The sequence below is a fragment of the Ranitomeya variabilis genome, chromosome 5 (assembly GCF_051348905.1).
Source record: "Ranitomeya variabilis isolate aRanVar5 chromosome 5, aRanVar5.hap1, whole genome shotgun sequence".
NCBI classification, from domain to species: Eukaryota; Metazoa; Chordata; class Amphibia; order Anura; family Dendrobatidae; genus Ranitomeya; species Ranitomeya variabilis.
Window position 1 is genome coordinate 511,575,351 of NC_135236.1, and position 27,615 is coordinate 511,602,965.

Genomic DNA, 27,615 nt, shown 5'->3' on the forward strand with positions numbered 1-27,615 from the left:
ACTGAAATAACCAGCTTCGGTTGTGGGTCACTGGAGATGAGAATCTCTTTATATGCGGAAGACACTCTTCTATTTTTAGGAAATGTGGTCTCCTCCATTTTTCTAGCAATGAGCCTTATTAAAATATTTGGAACTTGGCCAGGATTGTCAATTAATTGGGATAAATCAGTCCTCATGCCCGTAGATCCCTTACCAACAGATTTATCCCTGGAGAATACTTTGATACATGTAGCAAATACTTTAAAATATCATGGGGTAGTGCTTATCGCCAGGACCCAGGAATATTATTCTCTTAGCCTGGCTCCCAAATTACTAATATTCAGAACTAAAATAGATACTTGGTGTCAACTTCCAATGTCAGTAATCGAGAGAGGCAATTTGATCAAAATGATTCTCATGCCTCAACATTTATATCTCCTACATAATACCCCAGTATTATTTATATTTTTTATATTATTTATTTTATAAAATGCATAGCTTGTTCAGAGAACTTACGGTATATTGAAAAAGAAACAAGCAAAAATTAAACTAGAAATCCTGCAGAGAGGAAAAGATAATGGCAGATTAGCTATCCCGAATGCCTGGATCTATTTCTTGGCCTCACAAATGCAACATAGTTTCACAGTTGGGGAAAAACCGAACACTGTGGGATATCATGTCAACTACTTAGAGAAGGAACTAAATGGAAACTGCCAATGTCAGTATTAGGCTGGGTTCACATTGCGTTATGGCAGTCCGTTAATGCTGCCATTAACCCCTATTATCGGGTGCATCGCCAACATATGCCATAATGGGCATGCGCTAGCGATGTGCCATCATTCTGTGATGGACCCTTGGATGCGGGCTGCAGCATTTCCGGGTCCGTCACCGCTAGCGCAGATAGAGCATCTGCGCTAGCACGATTGCATAACACGATCTTTTTCGGTACTTGCGTTAACGCTGTCCGTTTAACGCATGCGTTAAACGGACTGCAGTAACGCAATGTGAACCCATCATTAGACATGAGTCCCCCTCAAGAGAATGTACCAAACTGCCCCACACTATACCTAATATATAAAGTGTGGGGAAGAGGCAAGAATATGCTGGGAATTGGTAAACTCAAACTACACACCTCTATGGTATAACTACAACATGCCAGAGATATAGTATAAGCTAAATGGCTTCAAAAATTGGGAAGATAGGAGTTGTGACAAAAGAAAAATACCCCTAAGTAAGGAAATATTTAAAAACTTTGAACAAATAAGAGGGGGCTACAATCTCACTCACAAAAAGGTTTTATTCATTTTTGCAAATAAGTCATGCGTATAATGCACAATTTAGAGTAAATGACATTATTATAAACACTATAATTCATACAATACACTATAATTCATACTATATGCCCCCCTTTGCTGCTGGTGGGCACTTGCCCCCCTGGGTCACTATATGTCCCCCTGTGCTGGCAGGCACATGCCCCCCAGTCACAATATGCCCCCTTGTGCTGGCAGGAACATGCCCCCCTGTGTTGCTGGCAGGCACATCCCCCCCCAGTCACAAAATGCCCCCCTGTGCTGCTGACAGGTACAGCCCCCCGGTCACTATATGCCCCCCAGTGCTGCTGGCAGGTACAGGCCCCCCCGGCCACTATATGCCCCCTGTGCTGCTGGAAGACACTTGCCCCCCCTGTGCTGCTGGCAGACGCATGCCCCCCTGTGCTGCTGGCAGACACATGCCCCCCCTGTGCTGCTGGCAGACACATGCCCCCCCTGTGCTGCTGGCAGACACATGCCCCCCCTGTGCTGCTGGCAGACACATGCCCCCCCTGTGCTGCTGGCAGACACATGCCCCCCCTGTGCTGCTGGCAGACACATGCCCCCCCGTGCTGCTGGCAGGCACATGCCACCCCCCCCTGCTGCTGGCAGACACATGCCACCCCTCTGCTGCTGGCAGACACATGCCCCCTCTCTGCTGCTGGCAGACACATGCCACCCCCTGCTGCTGGCAGACACATGCCCCCTCTGTGCTGCTGGCAGGCACATGCCCCCCCTGTACTGCTGGCAGGCACATGCCCCCCCTGTACTGCTGGCAGGCACATGCCCCCCCTGTACTGCTGGCAGGCACATGCCCCCCCTGTACTGCTGGCAGGCACATGCCCCCCCTGTACTGCTGGCAGGCACATGCCCCCCCCTGTACTGCTGGCAGGCACATGCCCCCCCCCTGTACTGCTGGCAGGCACATGCCCCCCCCTGTACTGCTGGCAGGCACATGCCCCCCCCTGTACTGCTGGCAGGCACATGATAAACTAACAAACACTTAACTCACCTTTCCCTGATGGCTCCATGCTCACAGCTCCTCGGTTGCGCTTCCTGTTTCCCAGGCATCGGATCATGTGACCTGGGCACACAGTGATGTCATCACTGTGCTGTGCCGATCACATGATCCGATGCCTGGGAAACAGGAAGCGCAACCGAGGAGCTGTGAGCATGGAGCCATCAGGGAAAGGTGAGTTAAGTGTTTGTTAGTTTATCATGTGCCTGCCAGCAGCAGGGGGGTATGTGTGTTCTGTCTCCACAATCCAATTTGTTCATACTTTATTTATCTGTGGTGCTTTGGCTCCCTCTAGCGGTCAGAGTCATGTTGACAGTTCTATTTTTCTGTTTTTGTATTTTCCATGTCTGATGCTCCTCCCCTTTGCAATGCATTGTGGTAGCTCAGCCTACATTTCCCTCCATTTTCCTTCACTTCCTCCAGTTTGCTTTCCAGGAAAGACACTTGCACTTCATCCCCCTTGCGATTGCATTGCCGGTATGTCTTTTTGCTCTCTGTAGATATTTCTGCTCTATATTAGCCTAGCTTAACCAGTTGCACTCCTAGTTCAGTTACTAGCTCTCTAAATGTCATGCATAACGTTTATCATGTGTAGTATGTATTTGTTCTATACCATGTACTGATTCTATGTATATCATTGTTCACAGTTTCACCGCATCAATATACCACTACGTTTAATAAAGCACAGACTCAACCACAGTCTCCTTATTGGACCCCGGTATAGCGGTTTAGCTGACTGGATAGCTACGTGGGCCTGTCTCATTTAGTGAGGACAGAACAGTGAAACGGCAGCCATCCAACTAGTGGGATTCAAGTCACCGGCTACTCAGAGACTAAATACAGCTACAGCAATCTCTGCACAGCCAAGCACTTTCCCAAGACACCATGTCTCACAAATCGCATAGAACAAGATCTGTTACTTCCGTCTCCTCAAAGACAACATCCATCAGCAGCGCGGTCGCCATTGCCCGCGCAAATGCTGAAGCCGCCAAAATACGAGCGAGCTTTGCTGACCAAGAGATGCAACTTAAATTAGAAAAGGCACGCCTAGACGACCAAGAGAGAAGGACGCAGATAGAGAAGGCACGTGTGGATGCCGCCTTAGAAAGCCTAGCAGCAAAAAGGGAAGCTGCCGAAGCAGAATCACTAGAAGCCGTACAAAACCCCAAGCTGCATAGCCAAAGCAGTATGTCGAGTCTGGAGTTTCCACTGCAAGACTCACCACAACGTACATCTCAGTATGTTAATGAACTTCCCGATCCAAACTATAACCCTGAACCAGTATCAAAACAAGAATACGACGTCTCCAGCGAAGTGAGCGAGAGTCATCACGAGGCTCAGCTCCAGGACAGAAACAAACTCGAAAACGTGAGGCAAAACAACTCTGCTAATGACTACCTTGCCCCTCACCAAGTAACCAACGTGGATCACCCTGCTGACACACCGTACGTCAGACCAAAGCAATACGACACCGGCTGGCGCCACCCTGAGGACACTAACAGGTACGAACACACCTCACATCACTATCAGGGCAATCCATCACCAGCATACTCTGCTGACAACCAGTTCACAACAGAATTTGCCAAGTTCTTCACACGACGTGAACTGGTTGCCAAGGGACTCATGAAATTCACTGACAGAGCTGAAGGTTACAGAGCTTGGAAAGCTTCCTTCCAAAATGTCACTAGAGACTTGGGGCTACAACACAGGGAAGAGATAGACCTGTTAGTCAAATACCTGGGAGAAGAGTCAGTCAAACACGCAGTAAGGATCAGAGACATTAATATAAACCGCCCTGAGTCTGGCCTCAAACAGATCTGGAAAAGGCTAGATGAGTGTTGCGGCTCAGCAGAAGTAATAGAAAGAGCCTTGTTCAAAAGAATTGATGACTTTCCTAAAATATCTAACAAAGGTCTCCAGAAACTTAGAGAGCTAAGCGACCTACTAAAGGAAGTCCAAGTTGCCAAATACGAGGACGACCTACAGGGACTTGCATTTCTCGACTCAGCCAGAGGTGTTAACCCTATAGTCCAGAAGTTGCCCTACAATCTACAGGAGAGGTGGCTCACACATGGTTCCACGTACAAATACAAACACAGCGTTCCATTCCCTCCCTTCTCCGTTTTTGTAGACTTCATACACCAACAAGCGAGAATTAGAAACGATCCCAGCTTTGACTCTGCAATGCCATATGCCACACCATCACCACCTGCAAATCCACGCAGAACATCTGTGGCAGTACACAAGACTTATGTTTCTTCTTCAGGTTCTAATTACAGGTCTGCTGACTGCTCCCAATCAGAGACAAAGGTGCAGGACCCTGACAAGCAGTGCCCACTTCATCAGAAGCCTCATCCTCTCCTGAAATGCAGAGCCTTCAGAGGAAAATCTATGCCAGATCGCAGAAGCTTCCTGAAAGAGAACGGTATCTGCTACAAGTGCTGCTCGTCCACAACTCATCTCGCCAAGGACTGCAAGGTCAGTGTAAAATGCACAGAATGTGGCACCACAGATCATAACACCGCTCTACACCCTGGCCCAGCTCCATGGAGTACACAAAACACGCCAGCTGACAGTGAGCATGGCGGGGAGGAAAGGAACACTGATACAGCTACGCCACAGATCACTTCACAATGTACCGAGGTCTGCAAAGGGACAATAGACAGTAGGTCCTGTTCAAAAATATGCCTCGTCAGTAGTGTTGAGCATTCCGATACCGCAAGTATCGGGTATCGGCCGATACTTGCGGGTATCGGAATTCCGATACCGAGATCCGATACTTTTGTGGTATCGGGTATCGGTATCGAAACAACATTAATGTGTAAAATTAAGAATTAAAATAAAAAATATTGCTATACTCACCTCTCCGACGCAGCCTGGACCTCACCGAGGGAACCGGCAGCGTTCTTTTCTTAAAATGCGCGCTTTTACTTCCTTCCGTGACGTCACGGCTTGTGATTGGTCGCGTGCCGCCCATGTGGCCGCGACGCGACCAATCACAGCAAGCCGTGACGTAATTTTCAGGTCCTCAATGCCTAATTCTAGGCATTCAGGAATTTAAAATTACGTTCCGGCTTGTGATTGGTCGCGTCGCGGTCACATGGGCGACGCGACCAATCACAAGCCGTGACGTCACGGGAGGCAGGAGACGCGCGCATTTTTAAAATTACGTCACGGCTTGTGATTGGTTGCGTGCCGCCCATGTGACCGCGACGCGACCAATCACAGCAAGCCGTGACGTAATTTCAGGTCCTGATGCCTATTTCTGCATTGAGGACCTGAAATTACGTCACGGCTTGCTGTGATTGGTCGCGTCGCGGTCACATGGGCGGCACGCAACCAATCACAAGCCGTGACGTAATTTTAAAAATGCGCACGTCTCCTGCCTCCCGTGACGTCACGGCTTGTGATTGGTCGCGTCGCCCATGTGACCGCGACGCGACCAATCACAAGCCGGAACGTAATTTTAAATTCCTGAATGCCTAGAATTAGGCATTGAGGACCTGAAAATTACGTCACGGCTTGCTGTGATTGGTCGCGTCGCGGCCACATGGGCGGCACGCGACCAATCACAAGCCGTGACGTCACGGAAGGAAGTAAAAGCGCGCATTTTAAGCAAAGAACGCTGCCGGTTCCCTCGGTGAGGTCCAGGCTGCGTCGGAGAGGTGAGTATAGCAATATTTTTTATTTTAATTCTTTATTTTACACATTAATATGGATCCCAGGGCCTGAAGGAGAGTTTCCTCTCCTTCAGACCCTGGGAACCATCAGGGATACCGTCCGATACTTGAGTCCCATTGACTTGTATTGGTATCGGGTATCGGATTAGATCCGATACTTTGCCGGTATCGGCCGATACTTTCCGATACTTTCAAGTATCGGACGGTATCGCTCAACACTACTCGTCAGAGTATACCCGAAGGGCCATAGAGACCAAGCTGTAAGACTGTATGCTATCTTGGATGATCGGAGTAATCGATCCTTGGCTAGATCAACGTTCTTTGACCTATTCAACATCAAAGGGCCAAGCACTCCCTACTCATTAAAGACGTGTGCAGGTACTGTGACAACAGCAGGCAGGAAAGCTACTGACTACCAAATCGAGTCATTAGAAGGACAATTCTGCCTACCGCTACCTACAATCATCGAATGTAACCAGATCCCAGACAACAGATCTGAAATCCCTACACCAGATGTAGCAATCCATCACGCTCACTTAAAGCGAATAGCACACCTTATACCGGAACTTGACCATCAGGCCCAGATAATTCTGCTGTTGGGGAGAGATATCCTGCAGGTTCATAAAGTGAGACGTCATATCAATGGACTCCACAATGCTCCCTATGCCCAAAAGCTAGACCTAGGATGGGTCATAATTGGCAAAGTATGCTTGGGACGCATGCATGCCCCATCTTCTGTGACAAGCATGCTGACAAATACATTGGAGAAAGGACGACCATCTCTGTTTCAACCTTGTAACAATGAGTTCCATGTCAGGGAACTGCCACACAGCATCCAACTGCCCAATCATTTAATAGACTTTACTCACGACAGCAGTATAGTGTCGGGAAGCTATGAGGATCAGTTAGGGTGCACAGTCTTCCAGAGAACTAAGGACAACTAAGTGGCAATGTCAGTAGAAGACAAGTTGTTCTTAGAGGTAATGGACAAGGGACTCGTTAAAGATGAGACCAACAGCTGGGTCGCACCTCTTCCCTTCAAAACCCACAGACCACGTCTACCGAACAACAGAAATCAGGCATTACGACGTTTTTCCTCTCTCAAACGTAATCTGAAAAAGAAACCAGAGATGAAAGATCACTTTTTCTCCTTCATGTCAAAGATTTTTGAAAACTGTCACGCAGAACTAGCTCCCACTCTCAAAGACTCTGAAGAATGCTGGTTCCTACCCATGTTCGGAGTATACCACCCTAAGAAACCAGGCCAGATCAGAGTTGTGTTTGATTCCAGTGCTAAATTTAATGATGTCTCCCTGAATGACGTTCTACTGACAGGACCAGACCTCAATAACAAACTGCTGGGTGTACTTATGTGCTTCCGCAAGGATTCCATTGCCTTCATCGCTGACATCCAGCAAATGTTCCATTGTTTCCTTGTGAGAGAGAGAGAGAGACAGGAACTTCCTAAGATTCTTCTGGTACAGAGACAATGATCCTACTAAAGAAGTCACAGAGTATCGCATGAGTGTGCACATCTTTGGCAACAGTCCTTCCCCTACAGTCGCCATTTACGGACTCAAAAGGTCGGCTCAGGAAGGAGAAACAGAATACGGAGCAGATGTCAGACGATTCATAGAAAAGGACTTTTATGTCGACGACTGTCTGAAAGCCATGCCTTCAAATGAGACTGCCATCAGTCTTCTCAGGAGAGCCCAGGACATGCTTGCCTGCTCGAACCTTAGGCTTCATAAAATAGCCTCAAACAGCCAAGAACTCATGGAAGCGTTCCCTTCTCAGGACCTATGTAATGGTATCAGAGACCTGGACCTGGGGTCAGACCCCGCACCAATGCAACGCAGCCTCGGGCTTCTCTGGAATCTACAGTCAGACACTTTCACCTTTCAGGTCAGCCAAGAAGAAAGGCCTTTCACACGTAGAGGCGTCCTTTCTACCATCAACAGTCTGTACGATCCCTTGGGTTTCGCAGCTCCTGTTACTATACAAGGCAAGGCCCTACTAAGAGACTTAACTAGGAAAACATCTGACTGGGATGCACCTCTGCCACCTGATAAGAGGATCCAGTGGGAAGAGTGGAAGAACTCGTTAGGGGCACTCTCCAACCTGAATGTGCCAAGACCATACGCCCCTGTGCAATCTACCGAGATACAGAGCCAAAGACTGTACGTATTTGCAGATGCTTCCGTCAAAGCAATTGCCGCTGTTGCCTACCTCAAAACCGTAGACTCCAAATGTCAGTGCCACATTGGTTTCATTATGGGAAAGGCCAAACTCGCACCACAACCAGAGCACACTATACCCAGGTTAGAGCTTTGTGCCGCAGTCCTAGCTGTTGAGTTAGCAGAGTTCATCACATCCGAAATGGATATCGACCTGACACAGGCCAAGTTCTACTCAGACAGCAAAGTAGTCCTGGGATATATCCACAACGAAACCAGGCGATTCTACGTTTATGTCAATAACAGAGTGCTACGAATCAGGAGATCAGTTCATCCAAAGCAGTGGCATTACATACCCACGGACCAGAATCCTGCATATCAAGCAACTAGAGCAGTTGATGCAAGTCGACTAGGAAGCACAACGTGGCTCTCAGGACCAAAACTATTGTACATTGAGGAATGTTTTCCAGACACCTTTGAACTAGTAGGAGAGGACTCAGATGCTGAAATCCGCCCTCAGGTGTCTACACTTCATACAATGACCTCTGTTATCCAGCTTGGATCTTGCAGGTTCGACAGATTCTCAAGTTGGAAGTCACTTACTCGAGCTATTACCTGCCTGACTCCTATAGCTCGCTCATTCAGGGCCACCAGAACTTGTGGAGCAGAAAAATGTAAAGGTTGGCATCTTTGTAAAAATACCTACATTACCTCCGACTTAGAGTTCTCTAGAAATCACATCATCCTCACTGTTCAAAGGGAAACCTACTTTGCAGAAATCCAATGTCTTATTAACAAAGCTCCAATACCAGTGAGCAGCGTATTGAGAAAACTCGACCCATTCATCGACAACAGCGGCCTACTCAAGAGTAGGAGGCCGACTCAAAGAAGCTGAGGTGGAGTTTGTGGAGAAATTCCCTCTTATACTTCCCGGAAAATGTCATGTTGCCTACCTAATCGTACAACATTACCACAATCTGGTCAAGCGCCAATGGAGACAGGTACAAAGTCTTGCAAATACTTTCTGGGACAGGTGGTGCAAACAATATTTGTCTACCCTGCAGCCACGTACGAAGTGGCAATCTACTAAACCTAATCTGAACATAGGTGACCTTGTTCTTGTGAAAGACTGTCAAATTCATCGGAACCAGTGGCCACTTGGTCTAGTTACTGCAACGTTCCCGAGCAAGGACGGCAACGTCCGCAAAATTGAGCTAAGGATGACCAAAGGGAATGAACCCAAGACATTTTCCAGACCAGTATCTGAACTGGTCCTATTGTTGCCTTCAGAAGAAAGGAGTAGTGACATCCGTTGATGTCAGACGGGGAGTGTTCTGTCTCCACAATCCAATTTGTTCATACTTTATCTGTGGTGCTTTGGCTCCCTCTAGCGGTCAGAGATATGTTGACAGTTCTATTTTTCTGTTTTTGTATTTTCCATGTCTGATGCTCCTCCCCTTTGCAATGCATTGTGGTAGCTCAGCCTACATTTCCCTCCATTTTCCTTCACTTCCTCCAGTTTGCTTTCCAGGAAAGACGCTTGCACTTCATCCCCCTTGCGATTGCATTGCCGGTATGTCTTTATGCTCTCTGTAGATATTTCTGCTCTATATTAGCCTAGCTTAACCAGTTCCACTCCTAGTTCAGTTACTAGCTCTCTAAATGTCATGCATAACGTTTATCATGTGTAGTATGTATTTGTTCCCTACCATGCACTGATTCTATGTATATCATTGTTCACAGTTTCACCGCATCAATATACCACTACGTTTAATAAAGCACAGACTCAACCACAGTCTCCTTATTGGACTCCGGTATAGCGGTTTAGCTGACTGTATAGCTACGTGGGCCTGTCTCATTTAGTGAGGACAGAACAATGTGTCTGCCAGCAGCACAGGGAGAGCATATAAGAGTGACTGGGGGCAATATCCATGATGGGAGTGGGGGGGGAGATGCAGGCACATGTAATATTCGCTGCTCCCCTGTGAATCAACTTGGCACAGGTCCGAGGTAATGGACAGCAGGTGCAGTGAATATTACATGAGGCTAATGAGCGGGAGCACAGCACCTCCTGCTATCTCAGCAGCCTGCAGGCAGCCCACCCCAGCCCCCTGACACCACTCCAGGGCCGCCCCCCTACTCTACAGCACAGCACACAGATTCGGATTATAAGATGCTCTCCCCACTTTCCCCAAAAAATTTTGAGGAACAAAAGTGTGTCTTATAGTCTGAAAAATACAGTATATTTAAATAAACACCCTTAAAAAAATGGATAAAGATATGGGAACAAAAGTTAACTACTCCAGGGATTGCATTGGAAAGCCTTCTCAGAAACACTGACCATCTGTACATTTCTTTGTCATAAATCTAAAAAATTTCTTAACTCATCTCAAGTCCCTAACTCACATACCAAAATTGTTAGATTTGGGTATAAACCAACCCGAATATAAGCCAATGCACCTAATTTTACCAGAAGAAAAGGGGAAAACTTATTGGCTCAAGTATAAGCCTGGTATGCATGGAATCCTCATCCCTTTCCTGGTGTGCATCGCATCCTCATCCCTTTCCTGGTACGCATGGCCTATTCATCCCCATCCGGCGCACTATGTCCCGGAAGTATTTCGCTGTGTTCCGGGACATAGTGCGCCGGCGCATGCGCACTAATGCTTTTCGGCTTTGCCCGCAGTTGGGCAAAGCATACTGCGCGTGCGCAAGGCAAGATTGCTTTGCGCAGGCATGTACTACAGAGGACAGAGAATGAACTTCAATCCAATATTGCGGCCAGCATGCAGCCAGCGGGTAAGGAAAGGGTGTATCAAACACCCGAAAACCCCGCCCATATGACCCAAAACTGGTCCCGCCAAATTCAGGTGACAGGTTCCCTTTAAGTAGCGGGCACACTTCAGAGCCCAGCAGCTGCAGGAAGCTGGGTGCTGTGGCTAACAGCGTGTCCACTATTAACCCCTTCCCGACATGTGACGGTATAGTACGTCACATGTCGGGACCCCCGCTTTGATGTGCGCTCCGGCGGTGAGCGCACATCAAAGCCGGGACATGTCAGCTGTTTTGAACAGCTGACATGTGCCCGCAATAGGCGCGAGCAGAATCGCGATCTGCGCGCGCCTATTAACTAGTTAAATGCCGCTGTCAAACGCAGACAGCGGCATTTAACTACCGCATCCGGCCGTGCGGCCGGATATGAGCGCATCGCCGACCCCCGTCACATGATCGGGGGTCGGCGATGCTCCTCCATTGTAACCATAGAGGTCCTTGAGACCTCTATGGTTACTGATTGCCGGTGGCTGTGAGCGCCCCCCTGTGGTCGGCGCTCACAGCACACCTGCAATTCTGCTATATAGCAGCGATCTTATGATCACTGCTGCATAGCAGAGCCGATCGGGCTGTGCCTGCTTCTAGCCTCCCATGGAGGCTATAGAAGCATGGCAAAAGTAAAAAAAAAAAGTTTTTAAAAATGTGAAAAAAATAAAAAAAATATAAAAGTTTAAATCACCCCCCTTTCGCCCCAATCAAAATAAATCAATAAAAAAAACCCAACCTACACATATTTGGTATCGCCGCGTTCAGAATCGCCCGATCTATCAATAAAAAAAAAGCATTAACCTGATCGCTAAATGGCGTAATGAAAAAAATTCGAAACGCCAGATTTACGTTTTTTTGGTCGCCACGACATTGCATTAAAATGCAATAACGGGCGATCAAAAGAACGTATCTACACCAAAATGCTATCATTAAAAACGCCAGCTCGGCACGCAAAAAATAAGCCCTCCCCTGACCCCAGATCACGAAAAATGGAGACGCTACGAGTATCGGAATATGGCGCAATTTTGTTTTGTTTTTTGCAAAGTTTGGAATTTTTTTTCACCACTTAGGTGAAAAATAACCTAGTCATGTTAGGTGTCTATGAACTCGTACTGACCTGGAGAATCATAATGGCAGGTCAGTTTTAGCATTTAGTGAACCTAGCAAAATACAAGTGTGGGATTGCACTTTTTTTGCAATTTCACTGCACTTGGAATTTTTTTCCCGTTTTCTAGTACACGACATGCTAAAACCAATGATGTCGTTCAAAAGTACAACTCGTCCCGCAAAAAATAAGCCCTCACATGGCCAAATTGACGGAAAAATAAAAAAGTTATGGCTCTGGGAAGGAGGGGAGCGAAAAACGAAAACGGAAAAAGCTCCGGGGGTGAAGGGGTTAAAGAGAAATGAATATTCACTGCTCTCCACTCCAATGGGCATGGAGAACAGTGAATATTCATTTATCTTTAGAAGCGGGCACAGGTGTTAGTCACAGCAGCCGGCTCATGTCTCCTATGACTTGCTGCTCCCCCTCTGTCTTTTAGTTGAAAAAAATACCGTATGTGAGACCCTCACTCAAGTATAAGCTGAGGGGAGCTTTTGCAGCATAAAAAATGTGCTGAAAAAACTCCGCTTATACACGAATAAATATGATAATTATATGTAAATGCTATAATTCTTTTTATTTTAATGCAATACACAAGCAGTCACATGATATTCATTTATATTTGTATTCATGTATGTAAATTGTAGTAAGCCAAGGATAATACCTATGATGAACATTAACATGAATCATTTTTTATTTGGTTCTCAATTACCTGGGTTTTTTTATTTGTGTGTTTGTTTTAATTAGTTTTGAAAAAAACAATTCAAATGTGAATGTATCTTGATACCTTTCACAACAAAAAAAACCATTTGATTGAAAAAAGAACTTGCTTTATTCTTTCTTTGGTGTTTCGCTATTTACTTTACTCATTCTGGGATCTTTCCTTTGTTCAGCACACTTCTCTTCTTTTAGGTAATTCACACACTGTTCTGCCCTCCAGTTCTTTAGTAAGAACTTGAAGACCAAAGTCTTGCAATTCAAATATCCTGTGTCTCTAGATACAGTACATAGGAAATAATGACCATTTGCTAATCCTCTGAAGCTTAGGGTATGGGAGCTGAGGTGCCATGTTTCACACGGCCAGCAAAAGCCCCTTTGTTGTACAAATACAATACAATACAAATACAGTTTGTCATTCTGTCAACTAAATCTAACTTTACACAAACCAATCCGAATAAACGGAAGCAAAATGCCAGTATAAAATTTAAATACTTTATTGTAGACAATATTTAATAACAAAAAATGCAAATATTAAAAAATGAAGATACAACTGCACAATACAGCCGCTTTACTAGGTGGCACATCCCTTTTGTATCCTAGCTGTCACCATTAAGTTGACGCCCATTAGGCTAGACACCATATATACACTAGAGATAATAAATCACTAATAAAGTGGCTCATCTCAAGCCTACAGAAAACTCTTATGGGTTCACTTTTAAAAGATTAGTGTGACTGTCAAACAGCTATACATATGATGCTAACAATAAACATAGATAGTTACTAATAAATAAATACCATAGAATAAAGTGCAAAGTGCTACCATGAAAACTGTCACATATCTTATATCAAATCTAGCAGGGTAACAAAAGATCCCGTATAGTTATAATGTGACAGTCTCAAATTATAATAAAATATACTGTGCTCAAATCAAGGCAAATGCCAGAATATAGTCACATTGTGACAGACACATAAAATGCATAAATTCAGAAAAAGCTGGAGCACACGTCTCCAGGGTAACAATAGCAGCAACCACATATGAGAGCAGTCTAAATGAGTAAAAGGTGGAAGGGTATACGACCTAGTATAGCGGCGTGGGTCCCCGACGCGCGTTTCGCGTTAAGCTTCTTCCTGGGGGTTTCTTACCGTTAGAAACCCCCAGGAAGGGGTACTTAAGAGCCAAATATGTGCCGCGCGATGAATTGCTGTATTCTGCTAAAAAGAGCATGAAAACCATTGAACAGCAAAATGTGGTAAGATTTATTTCCACTTACAATGGTGAATGGTCCACTATGAGGGAATGTCTCCAAAAACATTGGAGCATTCTCCATAGTGATCCATTGCTCTCTAAATGCCTGACAAAATGTCCCTCAATGACCGCAAGACGTAGTAGAAATCTTAAGGATCTGTTGGTGTCAAGTCACTATGTTCCCAAGGTAAATATATATAATTTCGGATCTGGTGGGCCACCTCATGGCTGTTTTCCATGTGGCGATTGTGTCTCTTGTCAAAATGTCTGTCGCATTGCTACTTTTGAGTCAGCGGATGGTAAAAATTTTTTTTATCAATTACCATATAACCTGCAATACCACTCAGGTTGTATATTACGCTGTATGCAGCTGCCCTAAGATCTATATCGGTTTAACGTCTCGCCGTTTGGGCACCCGTACTCGGGAACATGTGCGTGACATAATGGCTGCTGCAAATGTAACAGACATGACACAATTGAAAACAATACCACGCCATTTTCGACAGTTTCACGGGTGTAACCCGAAATCCCTCATGGTACGTGGAATTGATCTTGTCCAGTGTGGTAGTAGAGGTGGAAATATCAAGCGCATTCTGGCACAGAGAGAATGCCGCTGGATTACCACACTGGGCACAATGACGCCCATAGGCCTTAATGAAGCGCATGGATTCTCCTCTTATCTTTGATAGAGATATATATGCTTATTCTTTTTCCTGTAGTCCCCACCATGCCCTATCAGTTTTTTAATTTTGTGTCTTTGTCTCATACATTTTTTAGTGTGTTCATCATCCTGACTGTGTCCATGTGACGTCTGTTTTTGTTGACACTAATATGAAGATGAAGTGGGATTGAAATATTTATAAACTTACCCCTGAATTAAGGAGTATAAAGATCTGAAAGTGGACAATATACTGTGGCGTGTTCTGAATGCATAAAGTTATCAACAACAGTTACCGTAACAATAACCAACGGAAGACTTGTTATATATTGCTTCATTCTTCATCGTCCTAAATGTACATGTTGGATATTGTGTCACTATGTGTGTCCTCAATTGCGGGATTTCCTATGTACATCGTTGGGATATTTTATACTGTGGTTATTATTACCATTTACTATTGTTCTTTTCACTAATTTCGCAATGAGCACACCTCTTTTTATTTTTCCCCTGCCCAGTTCTCCTCTGGTCTGTGGATCTCGGTCTTGGGGTGGAGTTTATGGCCGAAATCCATTGCAGGACCATAGGGGTTGGACATTGGGGTTTTAGTCACTAATATTATTCATCACGCATGCGCATTATTCGGCGTTATACAAAGGATTATAAGATTGTTAATAGTTTTTAATTTAACGCACTGTTGCACTTTTCAGCACTGTCACTTTATACTTACATGCCGGCATGCGGTGCTTACTGCGTTCTCGGCCTCCCCTCTGATGGCGGTCCCGTGTCATGTGTTGTGGGCATGGCGCCTGCCCGCTCACATGACCGGTGTCGGCATGGTGGAGGTGAGGTCTGGGACGCATATAGTGGGTTCTGCATGCGGTTCACGCATGCGTAATCACCGTTTTCACCTGGTCACATGATCGGATGTGACAACTATTTATATGGGACTGAGATCTTAATTAAGCCACGCCCCCTGAGGAAGCGGTGACGTTCAAACGCGAAACGCGCGTTGGGGTATGTGACTGGGATCCGGACGGGACCTCTACTTCATTCCACATGGGTAATTAATATCTTTATTTGTATCATGTGCACTTTGGCTCCTGGCTACCACTGTAGCATTCATGCATGCGTTTATATTACTTAGCCAGGCTGCCTGACATAGGCAGATAGCTTTAAGTGCACTTATCGACAGCACATTTACTGCATGTTTTAGGGATTTAGTGTGCTATTGTCCCGTACTGGTGCTCTCAGCTCACCATTGTAACCACAGATTTAGTCACTTTACTGTTACTTTGTTGTAAATGGTAATATTTTATTCATGGCATTGATGTGCCTTCAATAAATTTTGTATTTGTTAAACTGTTTTTGGCATTTTTTGACTCATGGTTCTCCGATTTGTGCATGTCAATGACTGATGATGGCTGATGACAGATGTACATTACCTAAAACTAAAATTTCACCCTGAGGATTGACAGGGGTCCCAATATTAACCCCTTTACCCCCAAGGGTGGTTTGCACGTTAATGACCGGGTCAATTTTTACAATTCTGACCACTGTCCCTTTATGAGGTTATAACTCTGGAACGCTTCAACGGATCCTGGTGATTCTGACATTGTTTTCTCGTGACATATTGTACTTCCTGATAGCGGTAAAATTTCTTTCATATTACCTGCGTTTATTTGTGAAAAAAATGGAAATTTGGAGAAAAGCTTGAATTTTTATGCAATTAAATCACAGATATGTCACACAAAATACTTAATAAGTAACATTTCCCACATGTCTACTTTACAACAGGACAATTTTGAAACCAACATTTTTTTTTTTAGGGAGTTATAAGGGTTAAAAGTTGACAAGCAATTTCTCATTTTTACAACACCATTTTTTTTTTTTTAGGGACCACATCTCATTTGAAGTCATTTTGAGGGGTCTATATGATAGAAAATACCCAAGTGTGACACCATTCTAAAAACTGCACCCCTCAAGGTGCTCAAAACCACATTCAAGAAGTTTATTAACCCTTCAGGTGTTTCACAGGAATTTTTCGAATATTTAAATAAAAATGAACATTTAACTTTTGTTCACAAAAAATTTACTTCAGCTCCAATTTGTTTTATTTTACCAAGAGTTACAGGAGAAAATGGACCCCAAAAGTTGTTGTACAATTTGTCCTGAGTACGCCGATACCCCATATGTGGGGGTAAACCACTGTTTGGGCGCATGGCAGAGCTCGGAAGCGAAGGAGCGCCATTTGACTTTTCAATGCAAAATTGACTGGAATTGAGATGGGACGCCATGTTGCGTTTGGAGAGCCCCTGATGTGCCTAAACATTGAAACCCCCCACAAGTGACACCATTTTAGAAAGTAGACCCCCTAAGGAACTTATCTAGATGTGTGGTGAGCACTTTGACCCACCAAGTGTTTCACTATAGTTTATAACACAGAGCCGTGAAAATAATTTTTTTTTTTTCACAATAATTATTTTTAAGCCCCCAGTTTTGTATTTTTCTAAGGGTAACAGTTGAAATTGGACCCCAAAAGTTGTTGTCCAATGTGTCCTGAGTACGCCGATACCCCATATGTTGGGGCAAACCCCTGTTTGGGCGCACGGGAGAGCTTGGAAGGGAAGGAGCACCGATTTACTTTTTCAACGCAGAATTGGCTGGAATTGAGATCGGACGCCATGTCCCGTTTGGAGAGCCCCTGATGTGCCTAAACAGTGGAAACCCCCCAATTATAACTGAAACCCTAATCCAAACACATCCCTAACCCTAATCCCAATGGTAACCCTAACCACACCCCTAACCTTGACACACCCCTAACCCTAATCCCAACCCTATTCCCAACGGTAAATGTAATCCAAACCCTAACCCTAACTTTAGCCCTAACCCAAACTTTAGCCCCAACCCTAACTGCAGCCTTAACCCTAGCCCCAACTCTAACCCTAACCCTAGCCCTAACCCCAATCCCAACCCTAATGGGAAAATGGAAATAAATACATTTTTTTACTTTTTCACTAACTAAGGGGGTGATGAAGGGGGGTTTGATTTACTTTTATAGCGGGTTTTTTAGCAGATTTTTATGATTGGCAGCCGTCACACACTGAAAGATGCTTTTTATTGCAAAAAATATTTTTTGCATTACCACATTTTGAGAGCTATAATTTTTCCATATTTTGGTTCACAGAGTCATGTGATGTCATGTTTTTTGCGGGACGAGTTGACGTTTTTATTGGTAAAATTTTTGGGCACGTGACATTTTTTCATCGCTTTTTATTCCGATTTTTGTGAGGCAGAATGACCAAAAACCAGCTATTCATGAATTTCTTTTGGTGGAGGCGATTATACCGTTCTGCGTTTGGTAAAATGGATAAAGCAGTTTTATTCTTAGGGTCAGTACGATTACAGCGATACCTCATGTATATCATTTTTTTAATGTTTTGGCGCTTTTATACGATAAAAACCATTTTATATAAAAAATTATTTTTACATCACTTTATTCTGAGGACTATAACTTTATTTTTTCTTTGATGACGCTGTATGATGGCTCGTTTTTTGCGGGACAAGATGACTTTTCAGCGGTACCATGTATATTTATATCAGTCTTTTTGATCGCGTGTTATTCCACTTTTTCTTTGGCGGTATGATAATAAAGCGTTTTTTTGCCTTTTTTTTTACGGTGTTCACTGAAGGGGTTAACTAGTGTGACAGTTTTATAGGTCGGGTCGTTACGGACGTGGCGATACTAAATATGTGTACTTTTATTGTTTTTGTTTTCTTTATTTAGATAAAGAAATGTATTTATAGGAACAATGTTTTTTTGTTTTTTTTGGAATTTTTTTTTTTTTTTTTTTTACACATGTGAATATTTTCTTTTTTTACACTGTAACATTGCCCCGGGGGGGGGGGCATCATGTTATAGTGTAAGATCGCTGATCTGACACTTTGCTGTGCACTGTGTCAGATCGGCGATATGACGTGCACAGCTCCAGGCTTCCCGGCGCCTGCTCTGAGCAGGCGCTGGTAAACCACCTCCCTGCAGGACCCGGATGCCGCGGCCATTTTGGATCCGGGCCTGCTGCAGCGAGGAGGAGGTAAGAGACCCTCGGAGCAACGCTATCACATCGCATTGCTCTGGGGTCTCAGGGAAGCACGCAGGGAGCCCCCTCCCTGCGCGATGCTTCCCTATACCGCCGGAACACTGCGATCATGTTTGATCGCAGTGTGCTGGGGGTTAATGTGCCGGGGCGGTCCGTGACCGTTCCTGGCACATAGTGCCGGATGTCAGCTGCGATAGTCAGCTGACACCCGGCCGCGCTCCCCCCGTGAGCGCGGCCGATCGTTATGACGTACTATCCCGTCGAGGGTCAGATAGGCCCAGGTCACCTCGACGGGATAGTACTTCTAAGGTCAGAGAGGGGTTAAGGTACCAAATAAGGAGTACATGGTATACCCCATCATCAGACAACACCTCTACCTACATTTTAAGGAACAAGCATACAACCATAATGATACATGAGCTGTAGATATACTCACGATTTGGAACTCAGTGCATCTCGGATTAGTTCAGCTACATGTATCCCTTGGTAGTGTTGCAGCAGTGATGTAGCTCTGGTATATGTATAACAGTACACCGTGTACACAGTTTCCATATCTTTGCTGAATTCCTGAAATAGATTTCCTGAAAAAAAAATCAGAATGGATGCGGAGAATGTACATTAATTAATACGAGTTCTCCAATATAATGAATGATTTCATTCTGCTACTTACCAATACGAGTAAGCTGGTTTGGCTGGTCATTTTCTGTTTGTTTCAGTTCACGCAGAAATGATTCATGGACTATAAGGATTTCATCCAGATTGGAGAAAAGACCCATCACATCAATATCAGGGATCTGACAGAACACAGACTTAATTATTTTCCATTTGTTTTAGAATAATTGGTCTAAACATGGAACATTATTTCTAGGGGAATTCCGACAAAAATTTGCAAAGAAATATTTTTCTCTGTGTGTTAAAGAATAACAATTGCTAAGGACTCTTTCTGAAGAATCTCCTAAATCGTTTAAGTCAAAAATTTGTGATATACCTATGTATATACTTACATTTGTATACACATATCTATATTAAATTATCAATGATAACCTAATATTATGCTACAATCAGAGGTAAACAGGTTCTCCTTGAAGTAAGAGCCTATCCTACAAATATGACATAAGAAAGGTAGTTATATGTATCTCTTTAAAGGGTATCTGTCATCAGGTTTTTGCCACCTAATCTAAGTGTAGCATAATCTAAGAGACCCCGATTCCAGTGATATGTCACTTACTGAGCTGCTTATTGTAGTTTTCATAAAATCTGCTTTATCATCAGCAGATTATCATTAGAAGACTAGTTAACCCGCTGAGAGGTAGTCAAGCATATTCATGAGCTCTGTATAACTTCGACCCCACCACTGACTGTCAGTTATGCACATTATACAGAGAAAGCTGCCAATCAGTGGTGTAGGCTGGATTATACAGAGCTCAGCATTCAGAGAAAGCTAGATCCGCAGCGGATAAAACAGGGATTTTATCAGAATGGTAGAAGTAGCCTAGTAAATAATACATCACTGGAATCAGGGTATCTGCTCCTACATTATGCTGCTTGCAGTTGGGGGTAGTAAAAACCTGGTGACCGATGGGCCTTGAAACATGACCAGGGCTAAATCCCAGGGTATAAACTCTTCTACAGATACAATGGCAGCCTCTCTTAGGTGGTACATACAAGATAGTTTATTTGGTTCTGCAAGACATAACTTGCATAATATCAGAAGTAAAATTCTTTACATTTCGTAGGACGATTCTGTAAAAGTAGGGAGATCAGTCATCAGAAATGAATGAATGGAATTTGAGCCACAATAAACTGATTAAATCTATAAACTCCCATAGACTTCAGTGAACATTTCATAACAGAGCCAGACTGAGTGTTATGGACCTCTGGTTTTGATGAACTGAGTGGTCCAGATTCTCAAAACTAAAATGTTATTTCAGATATGTGAAAGGATCAATACATTAGATTGTCTAATGTATACAGGTCTCATGAATGTCCCTCCATATCAGATATCTAGAAAGCAAGCATCGGCCATTTTGGATTTGAACATGCCCTATTTTTCATTACCAGAGATGTTGATTTCTCCGATTCCTGTTTCCTCACTGCAATAAATTTACAAGTTTAATATGACGAAAAAAGGGGAACACACATACCTTCTCCAGTTTAGGCTTAATTTCTGAAGTTAGAAGACGCAGATATGTAACATAAGACAATTCTGAGGAAATCAGCTCTTCAACAGCAGGTTGAACAATTCTCAAACCATCCACCTCATCGTATATAGGCTCTTCACAAGGTGGGATATTTTCATATATTCCATCACTTCCTGATGGATCGGGGGTATCCATGTCGTCAAAGGACCTAAACAACAAACAAACCTCTAATTACAATATCATATGATATTAAAAACAACTAGAAAAAATGAATAACGATTATTAATTGGGAAAATAATAAAAGAAATGTATTAAATATGTGGCAAGTGGTCACTGATTTTATTTATCGGCATCAGACTATAGGGACTGAAGAAAAGTGCACACCACAATTTTCAGATTTACAATTTTTTAAATATGTAGAGAACCATATACCGTACCATATTTTTGGACTATAAGACGCACCTAGGTTTTAGAGGACGAAATTAGGGAAAAAAAATTGAAACAAAAATGTGGTCAATTCTGTACTTAATATCCCCTATCTTGGTATATATGGTCCCCTCATCCCCATTCTGATATACATGGCACCCTCATCCCTACCCTGGCAAGAATGATCGCCCTCATCACTATCGTAGTATGCAGGGCCCCCCATCTCTTCCTAGTATGCAGGGCCCCCCATCTCTTCCTAGTATGCAGGGCCCCCATCTCTTCCTAGTATGCAGGGCCCCCATCTCTTCCTAGTATGCAGGGCCCCCATTCCATCCTAGTATGCAGGGCCCCATCCCTATCCTGGTATGCATGGCCCCCATCTCATCCTAGTATGTGTGGCCCCATCCCTATCCTGGTATGCAGGGCCCCCATCTCCTAGTATACATGGCCCCATCCCTATTCTGGTATGATTGGCCAACACCCCCATCCTGGTATGCATGGCCCCATTTTTATCCTGGTATGCATGGCCCCCATCTTGTCCTAGTATGCATGGCCCCATTCTTATCCTGGTATGCAGAGCCCACATCTCCTCCTAGTATGCATGGCCCCCACCCCCACCCTGGTATGCATGGCCCCCATCCCCACCCTGGTATGCATGGCCCCCATCTCGTCCTAGTATGCATGGCCCCATCCTTATCCTGATATGCATGGCCCCCATCTTGTCCTAGTATGCATGGCCCCATTCTTATCCTGGTATGCAGGGTCCACATCTCCTCCTAGTATACATGGCCCCATGCCTATTCTGGTATGATTGGCCCCCACCCCCATCCTGGTATGCATGGCCCCCATCTCGTCCTAGTATGCATGGCCCCATCCTTATTCTGGTATGCAGGGCCCCCATCTCCTCCTAGTATACATGGCCCCACCCCTATTCTCGTATGATTGACCCCCACCCCCATCCTGGTATGCATGAGTAAGAGGGTGGTGCTGTTATGGACAGTAAGGAACACGCTGTCACTTTAAGAGACTGCACCCCCTTGTCTGGCGTGATGGAATGTTCTACTTCTCCCCTGCAATAGATTGTGTTAATGAGCTGGACTGTGCAGAGGGTGGGGGTGGAGCTTGTACAGCGCTTGTGAGCTGAAGCTGCTGCAGACAGAACTTTGTGCTGTTTTCTGCAAGAGAGGACCCACAGCCTGTAACGGAGTGGACTTGTGAAATCTGACAGACTTTTCCAGGTGCAGCGAGAGTGGCTGTCCTGTGCGAGTTTGAGAAGCCACGAAGATACAGAGAAAGGGATCTACAGTTTCCAGGAGCACCTCCACGACCCAGAAGCAAGGAGAAGACCACGTTTCACAGAGCTGGCAGAAAGCCGTGCGCACCACCGTACTAGACTGTTGGGGGCCCCTGGGACTGGATCTGAGTCCCCAACATCACCGTGAGTTTGTTCCCGTTTTGTGCACATGTTAGGGCCTAGTTTAGGCTTCAATAGTCAGTACACGGGAGCCGTGAGGCCTGCTTAGTAAAGGCCAGGGAGGTTATACGTAGAATAGCATCATTATTTGCTTATTGTTTGCATTTACTTGTGTGAAGTATGTTGATTCTGTAATAGTTGGAGCACCGTGCTATTTTACGGACAAGCTAAATAATATAACTCTTGTAAATGATCTTTTGCCATTGCATACCCGTTTGCATCTTCCTCATCCACTTCATTCCTTGCCTTACAATAAATCTACCCTTTGTTGTTTGCACCTCATCTTGTGTACGGTAGTCTTCCTGCACCGTGGTGGTCCCCGGCCATCGCTTCACATGGCCCCCATCTCCTCCTAGTATGCATGGCCCCATCCTTATTCTGGTATGCAGGGCTCCCCATCTCCTTCTAGTATACATGGCTCCATCCCTATTCTGGTATTATTGGCCCCCACCCTGGTATGCAGGGCCCCATCAGAAAACATTAACCCCTTCATGACCCAACCTATTTTGACCTTAATGACCTGGCCGTTTTTTGCAATTCTGACCAGTGTCCCTTTATGAGGTAATAACTCAGGAAGGCTTCAACGGATCCTAGCGGTTCTGAGATTGTTTTTTCGTGGCATATTGGGCTTCACGCTAGTGGTAAATTTAGGTTGATAATTTTTGCGTTTATTTGTAAAAAAAATGGAAATTTGGCAAAAAATGTGAAAATTTCGCAATTTTCAAATTTTGAATTTTTATTCTGTTAAACGAGAGTTATGTGACACAAAATAGTTAATAAATAACATTACCCACATGTCTACTTTACATCAGCACAATTTTGGAAACAATTTTTTTTTGCTAGGAAGTTATAAGGGTTAAAATTTCACCAGCGATTTCTCATTTTTACAACGAAATTTACAAAACCATTTTTTTTAGGGACCACCTCACATTTGAAGTCAGTTTGAGGGGTCTATATGGCTGAAAATACCCAAAAGTGACACCATTCTAAAAACTGCACCCCTCAAGGTACTCAAAACCACATTCAAGAAGTTTATTAACCCTTCAGGTGCTTCACAGCAGCAGAAGCAACATGGAAGGAAAAAATAGACATTTAACTTTTTAGTCACAAAAATGATCTTTTAGCAACAATTTTTTTATTTTCCCAAGGGTACAAAGAAAAAGAAACTGGACCACAAAAGTTATTACACAATTTGTCCTGAGTATGCCCATACCCCATATGTGTGGGGGAACCACTGTTTGGGTGCACGACAGGGAAGGGAAGGAGCCCCATTTGACTTTTTCAATGAAAAATTGGCTCCAATCTTTAGCGGACACCATGTCGCGTTTGGAGGGCCCCTGTGTGCCTAAACATTGGAGCTCCCCCACAAGTGACCCCATTTTGGAAACTAGACCCCCCAAGGAACTTATCTAGATAAGTGGTGAGCACTTTGAACCCCCAAGTGCTTCACAGAAGTTTACAACGCAGAGTGTTATGATCTGGTGGCCTAGGAGCAGCATGAGACGTACTCTGGAGAAGGTGGTACCTGTACTGACCGCAGACCCTGAACTTAACACCGCAACTAGAAGTAGCCGTGGAATGTACCCATCACTCCCTAGACATCTCGACACAGCCGGAGGACTAATTACCCCTAAAGAAAGAAACAGGAAAACTATCTTGCCTCAGAGAAAATCCCCAAAGGATAGACAGCCCCCCACAAATATTGACTGTGAGAGGAGAGGGAAATAACATACGCAGACTGAAATCAGAATTTAGCAAAGGAGGCCACTTCTAGCGAAATAGAAAAGATAGGACAGAGTACTATGCGGTCAGTATTAAAACACTAGAAAATATCCACCACAGAAAATACAAAATCTCCACATCTAACTAAAGATATGGAGGGTATATCTGCATCTCCAGAGATACCAGCTTGGATGAACAAATCCTTATATAGACCAAGCTGGACAAGACAAAACATGGAAAGTAACTTGAACGATCAGGCCCACAGCATGTGGACTGCAAAAAACAAAGCCAGAACTTATCTTTGTTGTTTGTTGAAATGAACAGCAAGCAAGAGAGACCAGGCAGGGAAGTGAATCCTCCAGGAAACAATGGACAACTGGCACTAAAGGGTCAAGCAAGACTAAATAGCCCAGTCAGAATTGCAATAAGTGGACACACCTGATGAATGCTGCGATCCAAAGACAGCAGCACTACCACTTATAACCACCGGAGGGAGCCCAAGAGCAGAATTCACAACAGCAGAGCCGTGAAAATAAAAAAATATTTTTCTTTCCTCAAAAATCATGTTTCAGCAAGCAATTTATTTTCTCTAGGGTAACAGGAGAAATTGGACCCCAATAGTTGTTGCCCAGTTTGTCCTGAATATGCTGGAACCCCATATGTGGGGGTAAACCACTGTTTGGGCGCACGTCGGGGCTCGGAAGGGAGGGAGCACCATTTGACTTTTTGAACGCAAGATTGGCTGGAATCAATGGTGGCGCCATGTTGCGTTTGGAGACCCCTGATGTGCCTAAACAGTGGAAACCCCTCAATTCTAACTCCAACACTAACCCAAACACACCCCTAACCCTAATCCCAACTCTAGCCATAACCCTAATCACAACCCTAACCCCAACACACCCCTAACCCCAACACACCCCTAACCCTAATCACAAGCATAATCTTAACCCTATTTCCAACCCTAGCCCTAATTCCAACCCTAACTCTAATTCCAACCCTAAGGCTATGTGCCCACGTTGCGGATTCATGTGAGATTTTTCCGCAGCATTTTTGAAAAATCCGCAGGTTAAAAGGCACTGCGTTTTACCTGCGGATTTACCGCGGATTTCCAGTGTTTTTTTGTGCGGATTTCAACTGCGGATTCCTATTGAGGAACAGGTGTAAAATGCTGCGGAATCCGCACAAAGAATTGACATGCTGCGGAAAATACAACACAGCGTTTCCGCGCAGTATTTTCCGCACCATGGGCACAGCTAATTTGGTTTTCCATAGGTTTACATGGTACTGTAAACCTGATGGAAAACTGCTATGAATCCGCAGCAGCCAATCCGCTGCGGATCCGCAGCCAAATCCGCACCGTGTGCACATAGCCTAATTCTAAGGGTATGTGCACATGCTGCGGAAAACGCTGCGGGTCCGCAGCAGTTTCCCATGAGTTTACAATTCAATGTAAACCTATGGGAAACAAAACGCTGTGCACATGCTGCGGAAAAAACTGCGCGGAAACGCAGCGGTTTACATTCCACAGCATGTCACTTCTTTCTGCGGATTCCGCAGCGGTTTTACAGCTGCTCCTATAGAAAACCGCAGTTGTAAAACCGCAGTGAAATCCGCAATAAATCAGCAGCAGTTTTGCACTGCGGATTTATCAAATCCACTGCGGAAAAATCTGCAGAGGACCAGAATACGTGTGCACATAGCCTTACCCTAACCCTAATTCTAACCCTAGCCCTAACCCTAGTTCTAACCCTAACCCTAGTGGAAAAATAAAAGTAAATATATTTTCTTCATTTTATTATTGTCCCTACCTATGGGGGTGATAAAGTTCATTTACTATTTTTTTATTTTGATCACTGTGATAAGGTTTTATCACAGTGACCAAAATGTACATGGAACGAATCTGTCGGCCGGCAGATTCGGCGGGCGCACTACGCATGCGCCCACCATTTTGGAAGATGGCGGTGCCCAAGGAACAGACGGACGGACACCGGGAGGCTCGGTAAGTATGAGGGGGGGGGATCGGAGCACAGGGGGGGGATCGGAGCACAGGGGGGTTCGGAGCACAGGGGGGTGGGAACAGGAGGACGGGGGAGCGGATAGGCGGGCGGAGGGGAGCGGAGCACAGGACGGAGGACTGGGGAGGAGATCGGTGGCAGATCAGGGTTTCCAGCCAATGTCCGATGGTATTGCAGCATCGGCCATGGCTGGATTATAATATTTCACCACTTTTCAGAGGTGAAATATTACAAATTGTTTTGATTGGCTGTTACACTTTCAACAGCCAATCAGAGCGATCGTAGCCATGTGGGGGCAAAGCCACCCCCCCTGGGCTAAAGTACCACTCCCCCTGTCCCTGCAGATCGGGGGAAATTGGAGTTAACCCTTTCACCCGATCTGCAGGGACGCGATCCCTCCATGACACCACATAGGCGTCACAGGTCGGATTGGCACCGACTTTCATGACGCCTACGTGGCGTCACAGGTCGGGAAGGGGTTAAAAAATCAAATCATTACATTTACCTTCCCAGCCCTCCCTCACAGCATCCTGCTCTGGTGCCAGCAGCCGCTTTATGCTTGTAAGCACTGCATGGCAGAGACGTCATGCGCTGCTCACAAGCAGAGCACAGCTGCCGGAATACTCACTGCTCTGCACAGTGTCAGTATTTTATCTCAGTGTGTATAAGCCAAAATCAGGAGTGGAAGAATCAGAGGAAAAGTATAATAGAAACACGTCACCACTTCTGTATTTATCACCCACTCCTGGTTTTGGCTTACAAATACTGAGGTAAAATACTGACCAAATACTGGTATTGTGAACGTGGCCTCAAACGGATAGCACTCAGATGACACATAGATAGCGTCCATGTACTCTGTTTTTTTTCACGGACCTACTAGGTGAGTTTGATAGGATCCAATATGGACACGCCTTTTTTTAGTGGACACTCAGTCTAGGAAAAAAAACAGACATACGAACAGCCCCACAGAATATAATGAGTATATGTTATACAAAAGTGAAGGTCATAAGAAACCCATAGACTATAT

At 44.7% G+C, this 27,615-nt stretch overlaps 1 protein-coding gene across 6 annotated transcripts in view; it reads right to left on the reverse strand.

Moving 5' to 3' along the window:
* Positions 1-27,615, reverse strand: part of ARHGEF37 (Rho guanine nucleotide exchange factor 37) — a 172,807-nt gene that overhangs the window by 62,486 nt on the left and 82,706 nt on the right. For all 6 annotated transcript variants that reach the window (XM_077265751.1, XM_077265756.1, XM_077265757.1 and 3 more), the window contains 3 exons: positions 20,955-21,159; positions 19,481-19,604; positions 19,247-19,391 (listed from right to left, as the gene is read on the reverse strand). In XM_077265751.1, the coding sequence (XP_077121866.1) occupies positions 19,247-19,391; positions 19,481-19,604; positions 20,955-21,159 (474 nt within the window). The remainder of the gene's footprint in view (positions 1-19,246; positions 19,392-19,480; positions 19,605-20,954; positions 21,160-27,615) is intronic.